Source organism: Erinaceus europaeus, chromosome 18, assembly GCF_950295315.1.
Source record: "Erinaceus europaeus chromosome 18, mEriEur2.1, whole genome shotgun sequence".
NCBI classification, from domain to species: domain Eukaryota; kingdom Metazoa; phylum Chordata; class Mammalia; order Eulipotyphla; family Erinaceidae; genus Erinaceus; species Erinaceus europaeus.
In genome coordinates this window covers 20,288,409-20,309,177 of record NC_080179.1, presented here as the reverse complement: position 1 = coordinate 20,309,177, position 20,769 = coordinate 20,288,409, and the positions used below count along the sequence as shown (strand labels likewise).

General features: G+C 43.0%; 1 protein-coding gene and 1 pseudogene across 1 annotated transcript in view; both read left to right on the top strand.

The window, feature by feature from the left end:
* The window catches only part of GORASP2 (golgi reassembly stacking protein 2), a 37,348-nt gene extending 16,848 nt beyond the window's left edge, over positions 1–20,500 (top strand). The window contains exons 2-10 of the mRNA XM_007534536.3: positions 381–461; positions 2,088–2,291; positions 3,783–3,869; positions 4,601–4,731; positions 9,853–9,985; positions 13,029–13,152; positions 15,777–15,860; positions 17,301–17,411; positions 19,166–20,500. Coding sequence (XP_007534598.1) covers positions 381–461; positions 2,088–2,291; positions 3,783–3,869; positions 4,601–4,731; positions 9,853–9,985; positions 13,029–13,152; positions 15,777–15,860; positions 17,301–17,411; positions 19,166–19,509 — 1,299 coding nt within the window. The 3' untranslated portion in view covers positions 19,510–20,500. The remainder of the gene's footprint in view (positions 1–380; positions 462–2,087; positions 2,292–3,782; positions 3,870–4,600; positions 4,732–9,852; positions 9,986–13,028; positions 13,153–15,776; positions 15,861–17,300; positions 17,412–19,165) is intronic.
* On the top strand, positions 11,797–13,018 carry LOC103123857 (ER membrane protein complex subunit 8-like; annotated as a pseudogene).
* Positions 20,501–20,769: the final 269 nt, after the last annotated feature.

Sequence of the window (20,769 nt, the reverse complement as noted above, 5' to 3'; positions counted from 1 at the left end):
TTACAGTTTTTTGGTTTTTTTTTTCAATTTTTTAAATATTTTATTTATTTATTTTCTCTTTTGTTGTCCTTGTTGTTTTTCATTGTTGTTGTAGTTATTGTTATTGATGTTGTTCGTTGTTGGATAGGACAGAGAGAAATGGAGAGAGGAGGGGAAGACAGAGAGGGGGAGAGAAAGATGGACACCTGCAGACCTGCTTCACCGCTTGTGAAGCGACTCCCCTGCAGGTGGGGAGCCGGGGGCTCGAACCGGGATCCTTATGCCAACCTTGTGCTTTGCGCCACCTGCGCTTAGCTTGCTGAGCTACAGCCCGACTCCCTAGCTTACAGTTTTTAATGAACCTTTGCATTTTTTTAATTTTGGGCATTTTGTTTTTATAGGTTCAAGAAAATTCCCCAGGACACAGAGCCGGACTGGAGCCATTCTTTGATTTTATTGTTTCTATTAATGGTTCAAGATTAGTAAGTTCAACTTTGTAAAGCTTTTGTCTATAGTTCTGTATAGTCATTTGAAAGTGGAATTTTTCAGGTTACATAGAATGAATGTCTATTCGCTGTTTACAAATAATACATAGTGTATGGTACCAGTTTGTAAAAATAATCATGTGTTAATAAACATAAAAATGTGAAACATATGACAATACAAATGTCAAATATACAACACAGTTTTGCCTAGCAATCCAAGCCGTGTGTTAGAAGAGTGAAGAGTAAAACTACTGGGCACTTACTTTTTATGCTAATTGCTTTTCTTTAAGCAGAAAGAATTAATTAAAATGGAAAAGCTTGCTTTTCAAAGTCACGCTTTTACAACTTGTTGACAAAGGAATTAATAAATAGAGATTAGTTCAGTTAATTTGGGGGGTTTTTTTTGGAGCTAAATTCTGTGAGACATAAGCAGTATTAGTAGAATCTGACAGATTCACATGAACTTGTCCAAAACAAAGAACAGAAGCAAGCAAACTCTCCAGACCTGTGAGAACTATGGTGGTTAACTGTGGGAGGGTGGAGACACAGAACTTGCTTTGGTGGTGGGTGTGGAACTATAAAGTGTGATCTTACAATCTTGTAACATACTATTAATAACAGATTTTAAAAGTAGAGTCAGGTATGTTCTAAAACTATAAGATTAAAATCACTTATTTGTTTTCATCTTACCTGTAATAAAAGTACTACAGGTAGGAAATTAGATGATTTCAGCAGTGAAAGTTCTTATGGCAGTAGCTATGTGGTTGGTTGATTTTTTTTTTTTTAATCTTTTTATTTTTATTTTTTTAATATTTAGTTTATTTATTTATTTATTGCCCTTGTTTTATTGTTGTAGTTATTATTGTTGTTGTCGTTGTTGGATAGGACAGAGAGAAATGGAGAGAGGGAGGGGAAGACAGAGAGGGGGAGAGAAAGATAGACACCTGCAGACCTGCTTCACCGCCTGTGAAGCGACTCCCCTGCAGGTGGGGAGCCGGGGTTCGAACCGGGATCCTGATGCCGGTCCTTGTGCTTTGCGCCACCTGCGCTTAACCCACTGTGCTACAGCCCGACTCCCTAATCTTTTTATTTTATAGTCTAAACTTTTTGTTCATTACTTGCCAGTGTTCCCAGTATAATGGCCCTTATTTATGTATTTGGTGAAATGTTTAAACATACTATGCCATTTATCTTTCCCTCCTAGTGCCTATTAAATAACGTATGTTTTTAGAAGTGGAATCCAAAATTAATCCTCAACCCCAGAAAATGTTCTAGATTTTAAAATCAAAGTTTTACCAGTTCTGTTAGTAGTATGGCTTCTTATTGGGTGTTTATTATCTCTGAAACCCTGGATCAAGCTACTTAATGTTGGGTTGCAAAACCCATAGTCAACTATTAGAAAAAAATTCTTTCCGGAGTTATCGCTGACTAACAAGAATTGCTTTTAGTTTCTTGATGTCTTTTATTTGAGGGGGGAGCATTTGAATGTTAACAAAACCTTTACCTGTTGAATGCCTAATTCATGTTGATAATATCACTCCAAATGAAGTCATAGGAGTGTTAAACTAAGATTAACATTAATGTTTTATTTATTATGGAAAATGGTCTTTGTGTTGTTCACAGAATAAAGACAATGACACTCTTAAGGACTTACTGAAAGCAAACGTTGAAAAGCCTGTCAAAATGCTCATCTACAGTAGTAAAACACTGGAGCTACGGGAGACCTCAGTCACGCCAAGTAACATGTGGGGTGGTCAGGGCTTGCTGGGAGTGAGCATTCGTTTTTGCAGCTTTGATGGAGCAAATGAAAACGTGTGGCACGTGTTGGTAGGTATCGATTATGAGCTGTTACTTGCTGTTTAAAAAGTAATGTAGGGACTAGGAGATAGCTCACTTGGTAGAGTACACACTTCCCCATGCATGAGGACCCAGGTTTGAGCCCCTCAGCACCACGTAGGAGCACCATGCCCAGGCGACACCCACATGGAAGCTCCGTGAACAGAGGCGTGATAGTATGGTGTCTCCTCTCTCCACCTCTGTCTCTATATGAAGTCAAAAGTTGGGGATAGTAAAGTCCACTGATAGTTGTGGAATCCTGCAGTCAAGTATAAGGTCCTGGCAGCATTTAAAATAAAGTTAATAAATTAAATGCAATATAGAAAGGTCTTTTTTAAAATTTTTTATTTTATTTTATTTATTCTCTTTTGTTGCCCTTGTTGTTTTATTGTTGTAGTTATTATTGATGTCGTTGTTGTTGGATAGGACAGAGAGAAATGGAGAGAGGAGGGGAAGACAGAGAGGGGGAGAGAAAGATAGACACCTGCAGATCTGCTTCACCGCCTGTGAAGGGACCTGCCTGCAGGTGGGGAGCCGGGGGCTCGAACCAGGATCCTGACGCTGGTCCTTGAGCTTAGCGCCACCTGCGCTTAACCTGCTGCGCTACCGCCCAACTCCCAGAAAGGTCTTTTAATAGTCGCTATCTCCAGTTTGGTGAACTTATAAGGGTATTATTATTACTATTATACATTTTTTGTTTCTGAGAAAATTATAGTTTTACTGTCTATAAAGTAAAAGTGAATAAAAATTTGAGGAAGAGGGCCAGTGAATTCACTTAGAGATACTGCTTTGCTATCTGTGACCCAAGTTCAGGTCCTGCCTCCATAGCATTAAAGGGAGCTTGGGTGTGACTTCTTTCCTTGTCTCTCTGACTTTGTCTCTGTCTGAAAAAGTCATCCCAGAGTGATGAAGCCCCAGATATTACAACAACAACGAAATGTTTTGAGGAAAAGAAAAGCAAATATAGATGCTTAAGAAGTACTTTTCTGGGGCCAGGTGGTGGCACACCTGGTTGAGTGCACATGTTACAATGCACAAGGACCCAGGTTCGATCCCCTGGTTCCCACCTGCAGGGGGAAAGCTTCACAAGTGGTGAGACAGGGCTGCAGGTGTCTCTCTGTCTCTCTCCTTCCCTATCACCCCCTTCCCTCTTGATTTCTACCTGTTTCTATCCAATAAATAAATAAAGATAATTAAGAAAAGATAACTTTAAAAAAAAAAGAATTACTTTTTTAGTGCCTTGCTCACTAGAAACCTGTTAAACCAGATAACTATAGAAATATTTTTAATTACTTATTAACTATGTGAGTTTTAGGCTTGGAAGATTTAAATACATATCCATAGCTTCTGACATCTGAAATTATCTCTAACAGTACAGAAAGATAATGGTCTATAAATCACTGTAACTATGGGTTGTGAGCTATACATTTTGAAAGACTGTTTTATATTCTGTAATTTTGAGATGTGTTTTTGTCATCCTAGGAAGTAGAATCAAATTCTCCTGCAGCATTAGCAGGTCTTAGACCTCACAGTGATTATATCATTGGAGCAGATATGGTCATGAACGAGGTAATTAACGTGTTTATTAATCATATAAATCACAAACCAACTTTCCATTGGTATTTAAGTCCACAAGTGTACTTGCATACTTTGTATTCAGAGTTGAAATTTCAGTCACTCCTAACCAGAGATCACTTACACCTTGCATTGTCTTGTTAAGGAAGTGTCTTATCTGGGAGGTGTCTTTTAAGCTGGACTGGAGGCGAACACATGCTGTAGAACAGTAGCACACATTTTGTGAATACAAAATACAGGGCCATTGTCATCAAAACTGAAGTTCTTTGTGAACAATCAAACTAAATCAAATCCACATCAGTCACTGATTTATTTTTCTCTTAACTTTCTGTGTTCTTTAGTGTGATGAAATTGCCTCAGCTCTATTAGTTAGCTCCTTTTCCTTGTGTGCTAATTAGTGTGAATATATATATATATTGCTAAATCAAAAATGGAAAAGGAAAATAAGGTGTCCAGATAGCCATATTTTGATAATGAAGTATAAAAGCCATTGTGTACAACTTTGATGTAGAAGAGTTTTACTGAAATTGTTGACTTAACCTTACGAAACTAGAGTAAGGCATTGCATACAGTAGACAGATAATTAGATTTTTCTTAGAGCATTGGTTTTGAGAAATGATTTTTATGTTTAGAGAAGTTTTCTAGGTGAATATGACATTAGCTATGTTTGATACTATTCTTGAAGTTTAGTTAGCAGTAATTTCTCTCCTGTGATGCTTTTGCAGTCTGAAGATCTCTTCAGCCTTATTGAAACACATGAAGCAAAACCATTGAAGCTTTACGTGTATAATACAGACACCGATAACTGTCGAGAAGTGATTATTACACCAAATTCTGCATGGGGTGGAGAAGGAAGGTAAGGCTACTTTTTTTTTAGGCTAAGTGATGACTGTCTAAATTCATTAGTCAGAAACACTGATTATTTTGAGACAAGTTACTTAAGAGAAGTCAACCTTGAATGTTCAATAATTCATTTTTTTTTATTTTTTAAATTTCTTTATTGGGCGATTAATGTTTTACATTTGACAGTAAATACAATAGTTTGTACATGCATAACATTTTCCAGTTTTCCACATAACAATACAACCCCCACTGGGTCCTCTGTCATCCTTCTTGGGCCTGTATTCTTCCCCCCCCCAACACACCCCAGAGTCTTTTACTTTGGTACAATACGCCAATTCCAGTTCAGGTTCTACTTGTGTTTTCTCTTCTGATCTTGTTTTTCAACTTCTGCCTGAGAGTGAGATCATCCCATACTCATCCTTCTGTTTCTGACTTATTTCATTTAACATGAATTTTTCAAGATCCATCCAAGATCGGCTAAAAACAGTGAAGTCACCATTTTTTACAGCTGAATAGTATTCTATTGTGTATACATACCACAACTTGCTCAGCCATTCATCTGTTGTTGGACACCTGGGTTGCTTCCAGGTTTTGGCTATTACAAATTGTGCTACTAAGAACATGTGTGTACACAGATCTTTTTGGATGGGTGTGTTGGGTTCCTTAGGATAGATCTCCAGGAGAGGAATTACAGGGTCATAGGGTAGGTGTTTCATTTCTAGCCTTCTGAGGGTTCTACAGACTCTTCTCCACAGAGGTTGGACCAATTTACATTCCCACCAGCACTGCAAGAGGGTTCCCCACAACCTCTCCAGCATTTGCTGCTGTTACCTTTTCTGATGTATGACATTCTAACAGGAGTGACGTGGTATCTCATTGCTGTCTTGATTTGCATTTCTCTGACAATCAGAGACTTGGAGCATTTTTTCATGTGTTTCTGAGCCTTTTGGATGTCTTCTGTGGTGAATATTCTGTCCATATCCTCCCTCCATTTTTGGATGGGGTTATTTGTTTTCTTGTTGTTGAGTTTGGCAAGCTCTTTATATATTCTGGTTATTAGCCTCTTCTCTGATGTATGGCATGTAAAGATCTTCTCCCATTCTATGAGGGGTATCTTGGTTTGGGTAGTGGTTTCTTTTGCTGTGCAGAAGCTTTTTAATTTAATGTAGTCCCATAGGTTTATGCTTGCCTTAGTCTTCTTTGTAATTGGATTCATTTCATTGAAGATGTCTTTAAAATTTATGCTGAAAAGAGTTCTGCCAATATTTTCCTCTAAGTATCTGATAGTTTGTGGTCTAACATCCAAGTCCTTGATCCACTTGGAATTTGGTGAAATATAGTGGTTCAGTTTCATTCTTCTGCATGTTTCAACCCATTTTAATTTTTTTCCAACACCATTTGTTGAAGAGATTCTGCTTTCCCCATTCAATAGTCTTGGCACCTTTGTCAAAAATTAGATGTCCATAGGTGTGGGGACTCACTTCTGGGCTTTCAATTCTATTCCACTTGTCAGTGTATCTATTCATGTTCCAGTACCAAGTAGTTTTGATGACAATGGCCCTATAATACAATTTGCGATCTGGGAGTATGATGCCTCCAGTTCTGTTCTTTCTTCTCAAGATTATTTTGGCAATTCTAGGTCTTTTCTGGTTCCAGATAAACATTTGTAGCATTTGTTCTATTCTCCTAAAAAATGTGGTTGGGATCTTGATGGGGATGGCATTAAATTTGTAGATGGCTCTGGGTAGTATATTCATTTTGATGATGTTAATTCTTGCAACCCATGAACATGGAAACTTCCAACACTATGTTGAATAGTCATGGTGATAGTGGGCAGCCCTGTCTAGTACCTGATCTGAGGGGAAATGCTTCCAGTTTTTCACCATTGAGTATGATGTTGGCTTTAGGTTTGCTATATATAGACTCCACTATCTTGAGGAATTTTCCATCTATTCCCATTTTTTGTAGTGTTTTGATCATAAAGGGATGTTGTATTTTGTCAAAAGCTTTCTTTTTTATTATTTTTATTTATTTACTTCTTTTCCCTTTTGTTGCCCTTGTTGCTTTTTATTGTTGTTGTAGTTATCGCTGCTGCTGTTGTTGATGTCGTTGTTGTTGGATAGGACAAAGAGAAATGGAGAAAAGAAGGGAAGACAGAGAGGGACAGAGAAAGATAGACACCTGCTTCACCACTTGTGAAGCGACTCCCCTACAGGTGGGGAGCCGGGGGCTCGAACTGGGATCCTTATGCTGGTCCTTGCGTTTGGTGCTACCTGCGCTTAACCGACTGCGCTACCACCCGACTCCCCAGTAATTCATTTTTTTAAGCACATATTTAGTGAGCAAAGTGTACATAGACTGTACTGCTGATCCTTGAACAACACAGGTGGGGATGCCAACCCCTGCACAGTTAAATCTGCTTGTAACTATTGAATCCCCCAAAACTTTCATTAAAAGCTTACCATTAAGTAGAAGCCTTCAAAACAATACAGTTGACTAACATATACCTGTTACGTTGTACATTATATATTATATACTCTACTCCTACAGTAAAATATGCTAGAGAAAAAATATTATTAATAAAATTATGAGGAAAAGAAAATACATTAAAGTACTGCCGTGTGTGTTATCTTTTTTTTAAAATTCAATTCACACTCAATTGGACCTGTGCATTCAAATCCACCTTCTTCAAGGGTCCATTATAGTTCTTTTCTTTACAAATCTAAGAGCAAAAACTGCCCTTTTGCTGTTAGTGTTTTAACAAAGTAATTTTCAATTTTATTTTTGAAATTTCCCTCCCAAGCAGTGGGATCATGCAATGTGTTCTATTTAACTGCTGCGGCTTTGTAGTACTTTGTGGAGACTGTTGGCTTTCCAAAATGGATGGGTTGCTCTGAACCAAAAGCAGAAGCTTGTACTATGCTGAGACCTAGTAAGGCAGTGAACATTATCAATACTTTTAAATTTTTTATATAATTTTTATTTACTAAAAAGGAAACACTACAAGAACCATAGGATAAGAGGGGTACAACTGGGGAGCCGGGCGGTAGCGCAGCAGGTTAAGCGCATATATGGCGCAAAGTGCAAGGACCAGCATAAGGATCCCAGTTCGAGCCCCCAGCTCCCCACCTGCAGGGGATTCGCTTCACAGGCGGGGATTCGCTTCACAGGCGGTGAAGCAGGTCTGCAGGTGTCTTTCTCTTCCCCTCTCTGTCTTCCCCTCCTCTCGCCATTTCTCTCTGTCCTATCCAACAACAATGACATCAATAACAAGGGCAACAAGAGGAAATAAATAAATATTTTTTAAAAAGGGGTACAACTGGGGGTCGGGCAGTGGCGCAGTGGGTTAGGCGCATGTGGCGCAAAGCGCGCAGGGACCGGTGTAAGGATCCCGGTTTGAGCCCCCAGCTCCCCACCTGCAAGGGAGTTGCTTCACAGGCGGTGAAGCAGGTCTGCAGGTGTCTGTCTTTCTCTCCCCCTCTCTGCCTTCCCCTCCTCTCTCCATTTCTCTCTGTCCTATCCAACAACAAACAACATCAACAATGGCAATAATAATAACCACAATGAGGCTACAACAATAAGGGCAACAAAAAGGGGGGAAAATGGCCTCCAGGAGCGGTGGATTCATGGTGCAGGCATCGAGCCCAGCAATAACCCTGGAGGGAAGAAAAAAAAGGGGGGTACAGCTCCACACAATTCCCACCACCAGATCTCCACATCCCACCCTCTCCCCTGATAGCTTTCCTATTCTTTATCCCTCTGGGAGCATGGACCCAGGGTCATTATGGGGTACAGAAGGTAGAAGGTCTGGCTTCTGTAATTGCTTCTCCACTGAACGTGGGCATTGACAAATTGATCTATACTCCCAGCCTGTCTCTCTCTTTCTCTAGTGGGGCAGGGCTCTGGGGAAGCGAGGCTCCAGGACACATTGGTGGGGTCATCTGCCCAGGGAAGTCCGGTTGGCATCACGGTGGTAGCATCTGGAACCTGCTGGCTGAAAAGAGAGTTAACATATAAAGCCAAACTAATTATTGACTAATCATGAACCTAAAGGCTGGATTGGTGCAGATGAAGATTTGGGGGTCTCCGTTTTGTAGATAGTTAGTAAGCCTATTTTAGGTATATTCCAAAAGGCCATGACTATACTAGTGTTTTTGTTTGTTTTGTTTTGTTTTGTTTTGTTTTGTTTTGTTTTGTTTTGTTTTGTTTGAGCCTGACATCTGATATGCAGGTGGACCCAAGTTATTATTGTCTGGGAGATGTGTCATGGCTGGAAAAAGGACCAGAAAGCTGGATCAGGGAATAGAATAGCTCTTTTTTAAAAAATTTATTTATTAGATAGAGGCAGCCAGGAATCAAGAGAGAAGGGGATGACAGAGAGGAAGAGAGACAGAGAGACACCTGCAATACTGCTCCACCACTCGCAAAGCTTTCCCCCTGCAGGTAGGGACCCGGGTCCTTGTGTATTGTGATGTGTGCTCAACCGGATGCACTAGCACCCAAACCCTTTTAAATTATTTATTTATTTACTTATTTTCTGTTGTTGGATAGGACAGAGAAATTGACAAAGATGGGGCAGACAGAGAAGGAGAGAAAGACACCTGCAGGCCTGCTTCACTGCCTGTGAAGTGACTCCCCTGCAGGTGGGGAGCCGGGGGCTCCAACCAGGATCCTTGCCCTTCACATTATGTGTGCTTAACCCGCAGCACTACCGTCCGGCCCCCGGCAGTGAACATTATTAACAAGCTCTGTGCACTCAAGGGGCTTAACACGTTATTGTGGAGACAGGAAGTCAGCACATAAATATGCTGAGGATGATGAAGGCTAAAATAAAGAAAAGTCAGGGCCCCTGGTCAGGGGAAGGATGCTATTTTAATATAGAATAGAGGACGCCTCTGATGAGATAGTCGCTCTCTTTTTATTGAGAGGGAGAGATACATACCAGGGACCCATCGATCATTTTATGCCTTACTGAGGACCAAACGCAAGGCTTCGCGAGCACGTCATGGCTGCTGAGCATATCCCAGCCACAGATGATGTTACACATAGCGATATATAGCGAATCTGTTTTTGCATTTCATAACTTCAAAGGACTATGAGCTACAACTGGTAACAGTAACTTAAATTTTCACAGCCTAGGATGTGGCATTGGATATGGTTATTTGCATCGAATACCCACACGCCCATTTGAAGAAGGAAAGAAAATTTCTCTTCCAGGACAGATGACTGGTACACCTATCACCCCTCTTAAAGATGGGTTTACGGAGGTAAGATAACTTTACTGCGTGGTTGTTTCAGTGTGTTAAGGATCGATCATGGTGAATCTGAGCTTCCAGGATGGGAGTTAAATGTGTGGGTCTGGGGGGCCAGGTGGTGGTGCACCTGGTTAAGTGCACATGTCACCATGCACAGGGATCTGGGTTTGAGATCCTGCTCCCCACCTGCAGGAAGGACCCTTCGTGAGTGGGGAAGCAGATCTCCAGATAGATGTCTTATCTTTCTCCCTCCCTCCCTATCTCCCCTTCCCTCTCAATTTCTCTCTGTTCTGTCAAATTAAAACAAAGTAGGAAAAAAATGGCCACCAGAAGCATTGGATTTGCAGTGCCGGCACCGAGCCCCAGCAATAAACCTGGTGGCAATAAAAACAACAAAAATATTTGTGGTTCTGTATTTAAAGACAAAAGGCAAGGCGGGGGGGCAGGGGGATGAGAATCATCAGCAAAGAGAGTAGTTTTGTTTTTAAAAAGTAGTTTGGGGGGAAAGTGACCTGGGTGCAATGAGGTCTCACGTGCATGAGGTTCTGACTCTGCAGAAATAAAATAGAAAAACCCAAAACAGGCTTAGGGTAGTGGTGGCGGCTCATTTGGGGGAGCGCACACTTTGCCGTTTGTGCCACCCTGGCTTTGAGCCCACTGTCTGCGCAGGGGAGCAGCTACACAGGGCAGCTTCAGGAGTCCTGGGGAAGTGCCCCGGGTGTGTCCCTTTTTTTGTTTTTGCTCCTTTATCACTCTCATCCTTTATCAAAAAAGAAAAGAAAAGAAATGGCCACTGGGAACAGCAAAGTCAGGCAGACACCGAGCCTCAGTGATAACCCTGATGGCCAAAACAAAAAACCGTAGCCAAAGTGCTGAAAACAGAAAAACAGTGTATTTTAAGGGCTGAGTGAAAAGATTTGGGCGTGTCTAGAAAGGGAAGTATGGAATGTTCTCTTGGTGTGGCAGTAGCTAGAGGGATGTATCATTGGGTAGATGTGTTGAAACTTTAACTAAAAAGGGGCTCTAGGGGGGTCGGGCAGTAGCACAGCAGGTTAAGTGCACATGGCACAAAGCACAAGGACCAGCTTAAAGATCCCGGTTCTAGCCCCCGGCTCCCCACTGGCCGGGGGGGGGGGGGGAATCTCTTCACAAGCGGTGAAGCAGATCTGCAAGTGTCTTTCTCTCCCCCCTCTGTCTTCCCCTCCTTTCTCACTTTCTCTGTCCTATCCAACAACAGTGACAACAGTAACAATCACAACAATGATAAAACACCAAGGGCAACAAAAAAGGAGAAATAACTTCCAGGAGCAGTAGATTCATAGTGCAGGCACCGAGCCCCTGGAGGCAAAATAAATAAAAAGGGGGGAGGCTTCAGCTGTGGCACATAAAGGATTGACTGCGTGGTGCTGAGAATGGGTTTAAACAGAGGCTTTATTTGAGTGAAACAGGTAAAAGGCAAATATCTAGGTACTGCAAAATAAGTGGCCCCATTTAAGGTTAAGCAAAATCACTGAGAATGTGAGGGGAGAAGTCTAGCTAGGAAAATAGGCAAAAGTCCAAAGTCAGTTACCCAAGATCACCACATGGAAAGGCCAGGATCAGTCCGGAGCCACAGCAAATGGAGAGCCCATTGTGTGGAGGCGCGAGGGGGAGCTGAAGCTCCAGCTTTGGCTGCAGAGCAGCCGCAGAAAGGGGGATCTGTGCACCGGCCTGTGGGGTTCCCGGCCCATCGCCTCTTCGTCCCACTTGTCTGCCGGGGCGCAGAGCGGCTGGCACTTGGGTCCAGGCCCGAGGCAGCTCCCCCGGGGGCCGCCTGGCTCAGCATGCCTGGGATGAAGCTGACCACCCAGCCTGCTGCGAGATGGTGCTGCACGGCGCCAAGTACCCGCACTGCGCAGTCAACAGGCTGAATCCCCCTCTTCCACGGCTCGCTCGCCCTTGCACCCATGCTCGAGGTGGCCCTCACCCTGATTGATTCCTGGTGCAAAGATAATAGTTACGTGATTGCTGGTTATTATCAAGCTAATGAACAAGTAAAGGATGCCAGCCCAAACCAGGTGGCCGAAAAGGTTGCTTCCAGAATCGCTGAGGGCTTCCGTGACACAGCGCTCATCATGGTGGACAACACTAAGTTCACGATGGACTGTGTGGTGCCTACGATCCGTGTGTACGAGCACCACGAAAACAAATGGCGGTGCCGAGACCCACTCTATGATTACTGTGAAGACTGGCCAGAGACCCAGGGGATCTCAGCATCTCTCCTGGACTGCCGATCCTGCGAAACACTTGTGGATTTCGGTAACCACCTGGATGACATTCGGAATGACTGGACAAATCCAGAGATCAATAAGACTGTTCTGCACCTATGTTAGAGAGGGACTTCAGTGACTGGTATCTGAGCATTTCCACTACCCTGAAGAAAAACTATTTTTAAACGTAAATAAAATATCTCATAGCCTGTGAGGAAAACTGACAGTAGTCACAACAGCATGTGCCTGGAAAAAGGCAGCATTATCTCTTTGGCCGTTTTTTCATTCAGTCTCTACAGAAGGTACAGACTGTCAAGTCTGACCATCCCACGGAGCCCTTCCCAGTTACACATTGCTATAATCCTCCAGATTAGAGCTGTTTCTGCTTGTCTTAAGATTCTTCCTATTTAACAGTTTTTAAAAAGTAAATTAAAAACGAGAGAGAAAGTCCATGGTGAAGGTCATCTAATCAAGAGAGCAAGCAGCTCCAAGTCTGTCCTTAAATATATCCCCTTGTCAGTCTGCTCCGCCTCACCTCGGACTGACATCATTCATATGCTAATTGTCCCAAACTCCTGTTGGGGTCACAACATAGATGCCATGTGTAGAGAGACTAGAGGCGCTAGGATGGGGAGATGTTTGCAGTGCACAGTCCTTGCTATACATCCGAATTAACGAGTTTCTGAGGGCCCAGGTGCCACCTGAAAACTTCTACCATTTTACCACAGACTGTATCTGTAAGGTAAGCGAAAAACAATGACTACAATTTGAGGTGTTTTTTTTTGTTTCGTTTTTTGTTTTTTAAGGTCCAGCTTTCCTCAGTTAACCCTCCGTCTTTGTCAACACCAGGAACTACAGAAATTGAAAAGGGTCTGTCTGGACTTTCTATTAGCTCATCTCCACCAGCTGTCAGTAATGTTCTCAGTACAGGTATGCAGAAAAAAAGAAGCTGCTGTCAATTTCATTTGGTTCCCCTGATGCTCTGTTCTGTCTCTAGCTATACAGTTTTAGCAATTAATGTCAGGGAGTCGGGTGGTAGCACGGAGGGTTAAGCGCAAGTGACACAAAGCACAAGGACGCCAGTAAGGATCCCAGGCAGTGAAGCAAGTCTGCAGGTGTCTTTCTCTCCCCCTCTCTGTCTTCCTGTCCTCTCTCCATTTCTCTCTGTCCTATCCAACAATGATGACAACAATAACTACAACAATAAAGCAACAAGGGCAACAAAAAGGAATAAGTAAATAAATTTTTTTTTTTTAAAAAGAAATTTTCAGCATGCTTTAAAAACTTGAAGTGTGTTCTGAATTAACAGGCCTTGTATTTGAAAACTCCTACTGACTCACCATGGTCATATACTCACAGGCTGCATTTCCCTCTTCTCAGCTTCTCTTAGTATACAGGTTGTACCTTTAAGTCCTGTTTCTTTGCTCTATTTACTTCACAAGCGCGTATATATCCTCTAGGTGCTGGGTACTGGGAATACACATGTGAGCGGCATACCTTCCCTAGGCTCTCAGTCTTGCCCAAGGGTACATCTTACTGTCTCCCTATTTCTTGTTCTACTTCAAATAGTCCTTTTTCTGTTTGAAGTGGGTTTTGTTTGTTTGTTGTTTGTCCCAACTTTAATTCATGTACTGTCCAATGCACTCATCCAGTTTAGTGGGTCTTTTTAGTATTTTTGCAGAATTGTATAACCATCACCTCCGCTAATTTTAGAGTTTTGTTTTTTGCCTCCAGGTTTATTGCTGAGGCTCAGTATTGCCCGCACTATGAATCACTGCTCCTGGTGGCCACTTTTTCCTTTCTTTCTTTTTCCTTTTCTTTTTTCATTTTCTCCTTTTTGCTGCTATTGTTGTTGGATAGGACAGAGAGAAATTGAGAGGGATGGGGAAGACAGAGGGAGAAAGATAAGACCTACAAGCAGGTGGGGAGCCAGGAGCTTGAACCAAGATCCCTGTGCTAGTCCCTACACTTCACACTAGATGTGCTTAGCCCAGTGTGTTACTGCTCAGCCACCCTAATTTTAAGAGTTTCATTACCCGCTCACCTGCAGGAGGTCTGCTTTGTGAGTGGTGAAGTAGGTCTCTCTCCTCTTCTATCTCCTGGTCCTCTCTCAGTTTCTCTTTGTCCTATCTTAATTGGAAAGAAAAAAAGGTAGGGGGGTGTAGACACTGGGAGCAGTGGGATTTTAGTGCTGGCACTGACCCCCAGTGATAACCCTGGTGGCAATTAAAAAAAAAAAGGCCTATACCTGTTATTAGACACTCCCTCTAAGCTAGTCTCCTGGTAGAGTATGTCCCTTTGCAGGCATGAGACCCTGTGGTTGAGCCCAGACACCAGATGGAAGCACCATGATAGCCCTTGATAATTCATGGGGGCCTCTGTTTTTCCTTTCTTTTTCTCTCTCTCTCTTTCTCTCTAATAAAAGAAAGAAAAATGGGGGAGGGGCCTGGGCAGTGGTGTGCTGAGCTAAACATATATTACCTTGCACCAAGACCTGGGTTCAGCTCCCACTCCCCACCTCTAGGGGGGATGCTTCACAAGTGGTAAAGCAGGTCTGCAGGTGTCTGTCTCTCTCTCCCTCTCCACCTCCCACCCCCCTTTCTCTCTGTCCTGTCAAATAAAATGGAAAGAACAAGTGGCCCCAGGAGCAGTGGATTCATAGTGTGGGCACCAAGCTCCAGCAGTTACCCTCTCATGGGAGGGGGAGTTATTTCTATAGAAAGAACCTAACTTCAAGTTAGTGGTAAAGATGGAGTATATTGGCCTACATGGGAGAGTCACAGAACCTAGAGTCAGAAGGAAATAGAGATTCTGGAAGCCAAGTCGTTTTCTTTATCTCTAAAGGTTCACCTGCTCTTTTGTCTCTTCAGGCCATCTGTGTCATTCTTCTCTACAACAATGCAGCATTCGGGGCTGGGTGGTGGCGCACATGTTATAATGTACAAGGACCCAGGTTCAGGCCCTCAGTCCCCACCTGTAGGGGGAAGGCTTTGCAAGTGGTAAAACAGTATTGGAAGTGTCTCTTTCTTTCTCTCTTACCTCTTGATTTCTGGCTGTCTCTAGTCAATAAATAGACAAAGATAATTAAAAAAAATAATAAAGAAGTAAATGCCACAGCATTCACCATCTAATGGGCCACATCTCCCCCAGCCCCCCCCCCCCCCAATCCTGCCAGCAGCTGCAGGTCACATGGTTTTGGTTCTGGGTTGGGATATTGACTGGAATCCTTGTATCCCATTTCCAAAGTTTGAAATGGCTTTCTTAACTAGCCCTGCTTATTATTATTTAATAAGGTTAGGCTGCTGACCTTAGTGAACTTAGCCAGGGTTAGTTGGATTTGTAGAACCTTCCCTTGGCTCTGCCAACAGCCTCTGAAAAGCCATGGGCAGAGAAGGTTACCGAGCTATAACAAGGACAGGAATCAGGGTTCATTTAAGTCCCCTGAATGAAGACGTAGCCTGGGATGGAGGGGTGAAGACCGCCCTAATGCAGTTTTTTTTTTTCTTTGTTGATTGTATTTGTTAAGAGTTTCTTAAAAGATTCCTTCATTCTAGGTGTACCAACTGTACCATTATTGCCACAAGTAAACCAGTCCCTCACTTCTCTGCCACCACTGAACCCAGCTACTACATTACCAGGTAAGCAGCAGAATGTTAAACATGTGTAATAATAACAGCATTAGTGATACTCTTCATTTGAAAACAATGCAAACGTTATACCTACGTGATGATGCATCGTGTCTTAATCTTTTATCTCCATAGTCACTTAGTGGTAAATGACAGCAACAGTAACAAACTGTTAGTCACTGAGTAGTTAGCTGCTGAGCCTTGCATGCCTTCCCCTCTACCACCTGTGCTTATAGTCCCTCCTCCCCCAGCGCGGCACAAGGCAGGAATAAGGAGTGTGTAAAAGTCACATTCTCCAGCACATCCCACTTAGGGCTTCCTGCTAGTTGTTGTTTCTGTGGCTAGATAGTAAGCCTTGGAAGGGAGCACTCCTTGTTTGGGTTTTTAGTAGCTCTAGCATTGTGTTAGGTTTTTGTTTTATTATTCCCAGTGAGGACCAAGTTCCTTTATCTTGATACGAATAAAATATTTCTTCCGTGATCATAAACACATTGTATCGGGGTCACCTGTAATCAAATGGCTAAGGATGTCAGGCCATTAACACACACTTTCTCTCCCTCTCTCTCTTTCTCTGTAGAGAATGATAAAGTGAGTGTGGTAAAATGTTAACACTTGGGGAATTTAAGTGGAAACTAAATATGGAGATTATATTTTATAACTTTTTTTTTATAACCTGTAAGTCTGAAATTATTTTAGAACTTGGAGAAGAGAAAACCAGAGAGATTATAGGCCTCATGCATCAAAGAAGAATGCATTTCTACTCATTACTGTACTTGTTGAGTTAAATCAGTTCTGTAAGATTACTCAGGCATGTGATCCAGGAGGTGGCACAGTGGATAAAGCACTGGATTCTCAACCATGAGGTCCCAAGTTCGATCCCCGGCAGCACATGTACCAGAGTGATGGCTGGTTCTTTCTCTCCTTTCTCATGAATAAATAAATAAATTCTTTAAAAAAAAAAAAAAAAGATTACTCAGGCAATAATCGTTCTTGTTCTAAGGTTTTAGAAGTAAATTATCTATTTGTTTTAACCTTCACCCATTTAGCCATCTAATTATTACATCTGAGAAGAATTTTTGGTTCGGTGAGATTTAGTTGTTCTTATTATACAAAACTGTCAGATAGTAAAAAGATTTCTGGTATTCTTTGACTTTTAAAATATATTATTTATATTTAGATAGAGATGGAGAAAAATCAAGAAGGAATAGGGAGAGGAAGGGTGGGAGAGAGAGAGACAGAAACCTGCAGTGCTGCTTCAACGTTTGTGAAGCTTTCCTCCTGCGAGTGGAGACCAGGGCTTGAACCTGGGTCCTTGTGCACTGTAATGTGTGCGTTCAACCAGGTGCGTCACCACCCACTTTGAAGTGGGTAACTTTTTTTTTTCATTACATAAGAATCAAACTTTTCCCTGAATTTAAATGATCTAACTTTTGTTCTCTACCTTCTCTTCAGGTCTGATACCCTTACCGGCAGGACTGCCTCATCTACCCACCCTTCCCAATCTCAACCTCCCCACACCACACGTCATGCCAGGTGTCAGCTTGCCAGAACTCATGAACCCAGGTATGTTGCCCATCCTGCTCTGTATAACAAAAGGTTCTCTCCATGAAAGTCAGCCCTCTATTTCAGTTTCTTTTTGTTTTGCTTTTCCTGCAAAGAATAGATAATTTAGTAAGTCTTTGTGAGTCTCCTCTGGCTGACCACCTTTCCTCACCCTTTCTCATCTCCCAGCATCCTCACTGATCAAGTGCCTAAAAGGCCGGTCATAGAAATGACAGCAGCAGGGAGTCGGGCGGTAGCGCAGTGGGTTAAGCACACGTGGTGCAAAGCGCAAGGACCGGCTTAAGGATCCCGGTTTGAGACCCGGCTCTCCACCTGCCCGAGAGTTGCTTCACAGGTGGTGAAGCAGGTCTGCAGGTGTCTCTCTGTCTGTCTTCCTCTCTATCTCCCCCTTCTCTCTCAATTTCTCCCTGTCTCTATCCAGTAGCAAATAATAAGAAAGAAAGGAAAAAAGAAAGAGAGAGAGATGGCAGCAGCAGAAGCATGTATTGCAGCTGTATTGAATGATGGCTCTTATTGTGCACCCAGTGAGGGTGAATGGATTCCCCGTGACATGGGGGGTTGCCATCAGGGGAGTCATGGGACTTGTTTTATGCCACCCCACCCAAAAGCTTAGGCTAGGAAACCATCACCTTGCCTCACTGGCAGGGCTTGTTACTTGACATTTACTCTTCATTATTAACAAATGCTTTTTTGATTTTAAAAAATAATTTTTAAAAAACCTAAGAGATTTTAAGATAGCAGATCCTCAAATTTTATGCGCTGATGAAAAACAAGGCCTGTCCCCCAAATCAGCTCCTAGTTCATGTGCTCCCAGATTACCTTTGGCTTTGAGATGTCCACATGTCAGGGCTGCCGTGCAGTTGCTTGCCTGAGTAGTCAGCTCTTTGTAACCCCAGAGAACGACCTTCCTGTACTGCGTTCTGCACGGGCACGCTTCTGTCTAGGTTGTAAGTGCTCTAATGTTGCACTGCACAGTGTGGTTCTCGAAGCCCATTCTCACCGACCCATTTATCTTTCTGCGCAAGTAAAGAACAGGGAGTACTACTAAGCACAAAATAACACTCTGTGGCACTGCTCTCTGTCTTGTCTTTTGTGCCCTGTTATTCTTGGCTTCTTTCTCTGCCCTTTTCTCAAATCGGCAGACTACAAGCCTTGAGAGCTTCGCTGCCCAGGGACTACCCTAAACTTACTGTAAAGTCTGCCTTTGTTTCTGAAGCAGTGCTCTTTTCTATCTGTCTTTCTGCATTTTTGAATTAGAAGAAGCTCATCAGGTAAATATTTATGAGCCCTGGGGCTTAATCAGAGGCTGGGTGCTTAGGGCGAGGCTACTCCCAAGGGTTGTACTACAAACCTCTTCTTTCTTCAGTCTTCACAGGAGGTTTGGCCCTGTGTCTCCCCTTCCTGCTTTGTCTGCCGGGCAGTTCTTGCTCAGTTTGCAGCATGGGTGAGCAGGGGTGCAGCTTTCTGACACTCACTGTAGCTACATCGCTTGCCCTGTGGGCTGCTGTCTCTCCCAGCTCAAGAATCATTTCTGCCCTCAGCTCTGCTGAGCCCCACAGAACCTGGGAGCCAGCTAGTGTTGCAGTGGGTATTTAATAGGCCTGCAACTGGAGATAAGTAGAAGTTAGGGTTTATTTGTGTTGTTTCTCCTTAGCTTCAGTTCACTTAGTGAAATGCAGAGAAAAGAATCAAGTGATGATGATCTTCCCTTTTTGTCCAGGGAAGATGTGTGATCTCTACCGTTTTTGTCCTAGGTCTGCCACCTCTTCCTTCCTTGCCTCCCCGAAACTTACCTGGCATTGCACCCCTCCCCATGCCTTCCGAGTTCCTCCCATCATTCCCTTTGGTTCCAGAAGTCTCTACTGCAGCGGGCTCAGGGGAGCTGCTGTCCTCCCTCCCACTCACCGGCAACCCACCTTCCGACCCGGTCACCACCACTGCAAAGGCAGATGCTGCCTCGGCACTTAAAGTAGATACAGCGCCCCCGGCTCCCAGGGCCCCCAGCACTGTTGAGGACAGAGTCGGCGAATCGGCCCCAGCTACAGTAGAGAAGCCTGTGTCTGTGGTTATGGATGCAAATGCCTCTGAGTCACCTTAACTTGGAACTGGTCTTCGGAATTGGCGTGGTGCGCTTTACTTAACCGCGGGAGCGTGTCTGGAAATGCAAGCTGTCGTTAATTTCATACTAGTTTGTACCGCATCTGTAGGCATCCTGTAAATAACTCTGAGGGCAGATCTAAGAAGAGGACATGTGTTTGTTCCCTACAAAGTCGAGGTAGGGCTCACAGGCTGGGGAGGGGAATGTCAGAAAGTGCTTGTATTTTAACACAACCAAAACAGTTGTAAGGGTGGCTTGCCGCCAGGCTTCTACTGCCATTTCTGGGGTGTATGTCTCTGGAAAAGGTGGTGACAGGCACCCTGTAGGTTCTTGCTGCTCCTTCTGTAAGAAAAAAAAAAAAAGAAATATTTTATGCCTAGTACCCACACACGCCATTTCTTGTGTTTTGTAAACCGTTTGCAAGAGTGCAGACCACCTGACGATACCATGAAAGGAAAAGAGATTTTACATTTGGCCCCTGTAAGTCACATCTCTATTTAAAGGTCTACACAGAAATTCCAACTAGAGATATTTGTTAAAAAGTTACACTGTGTGCACAAGGAATGGAAAGTCTTTCTATTCAACCCACAACAGATCCTTATTTTGAGCACTCACAATCACCCAGACAACATTTTGTAACTACTGCTGTTGCTTTGTGCATCCAAAAGAAATAAAGGAGTCGCTGCAGTTTTAAACCAGAAGGTGGCACTCTGGCTGCGTGGCGCTGTACCAGGAGAGCATAGATACATACAGCAATAAATCCAGGACTTCCCTTCCCTTTTGGTCCATTTCAATCACCCCTCCTAGGTGCCCTGGGTCCCCTTGCTACTCACTCTGTCACACACCTTTAATGTAATTTCTCATGTCTTAACATTTGCTTTCTCCTAATTTTCTAAGAGCCAGTAAGTTCAGTGGAACTTATTTACTGAATGAAATTAAATGCTTATTATGTTTCTGTTTTTTAAATAAGATAAAAGAGGTCCCTTGGTTATTGATGTAATACTTGTGTGAATGTTAGTAAAGGCACAGCCCAGGTACCTGACTTGAGCCTGCTTGGCTAGGAGCTGCAGTGACCAGCAAGATCCAGCGCCTCGAGGGAGAGGCGTCCTGCCGGTCAGGTTTTGGTTTATGCCTATTTATCTGGCTGTGTGTTTGTTTTTGCCTCCAGGGTTATCTCTGGGGCTCAGTCGGTGCCTGCTCTACGAATCCACTGCTCCTAGAGGCCATTTTTTCTTTTTCTATTCTTTTTGTTGTTGTTGC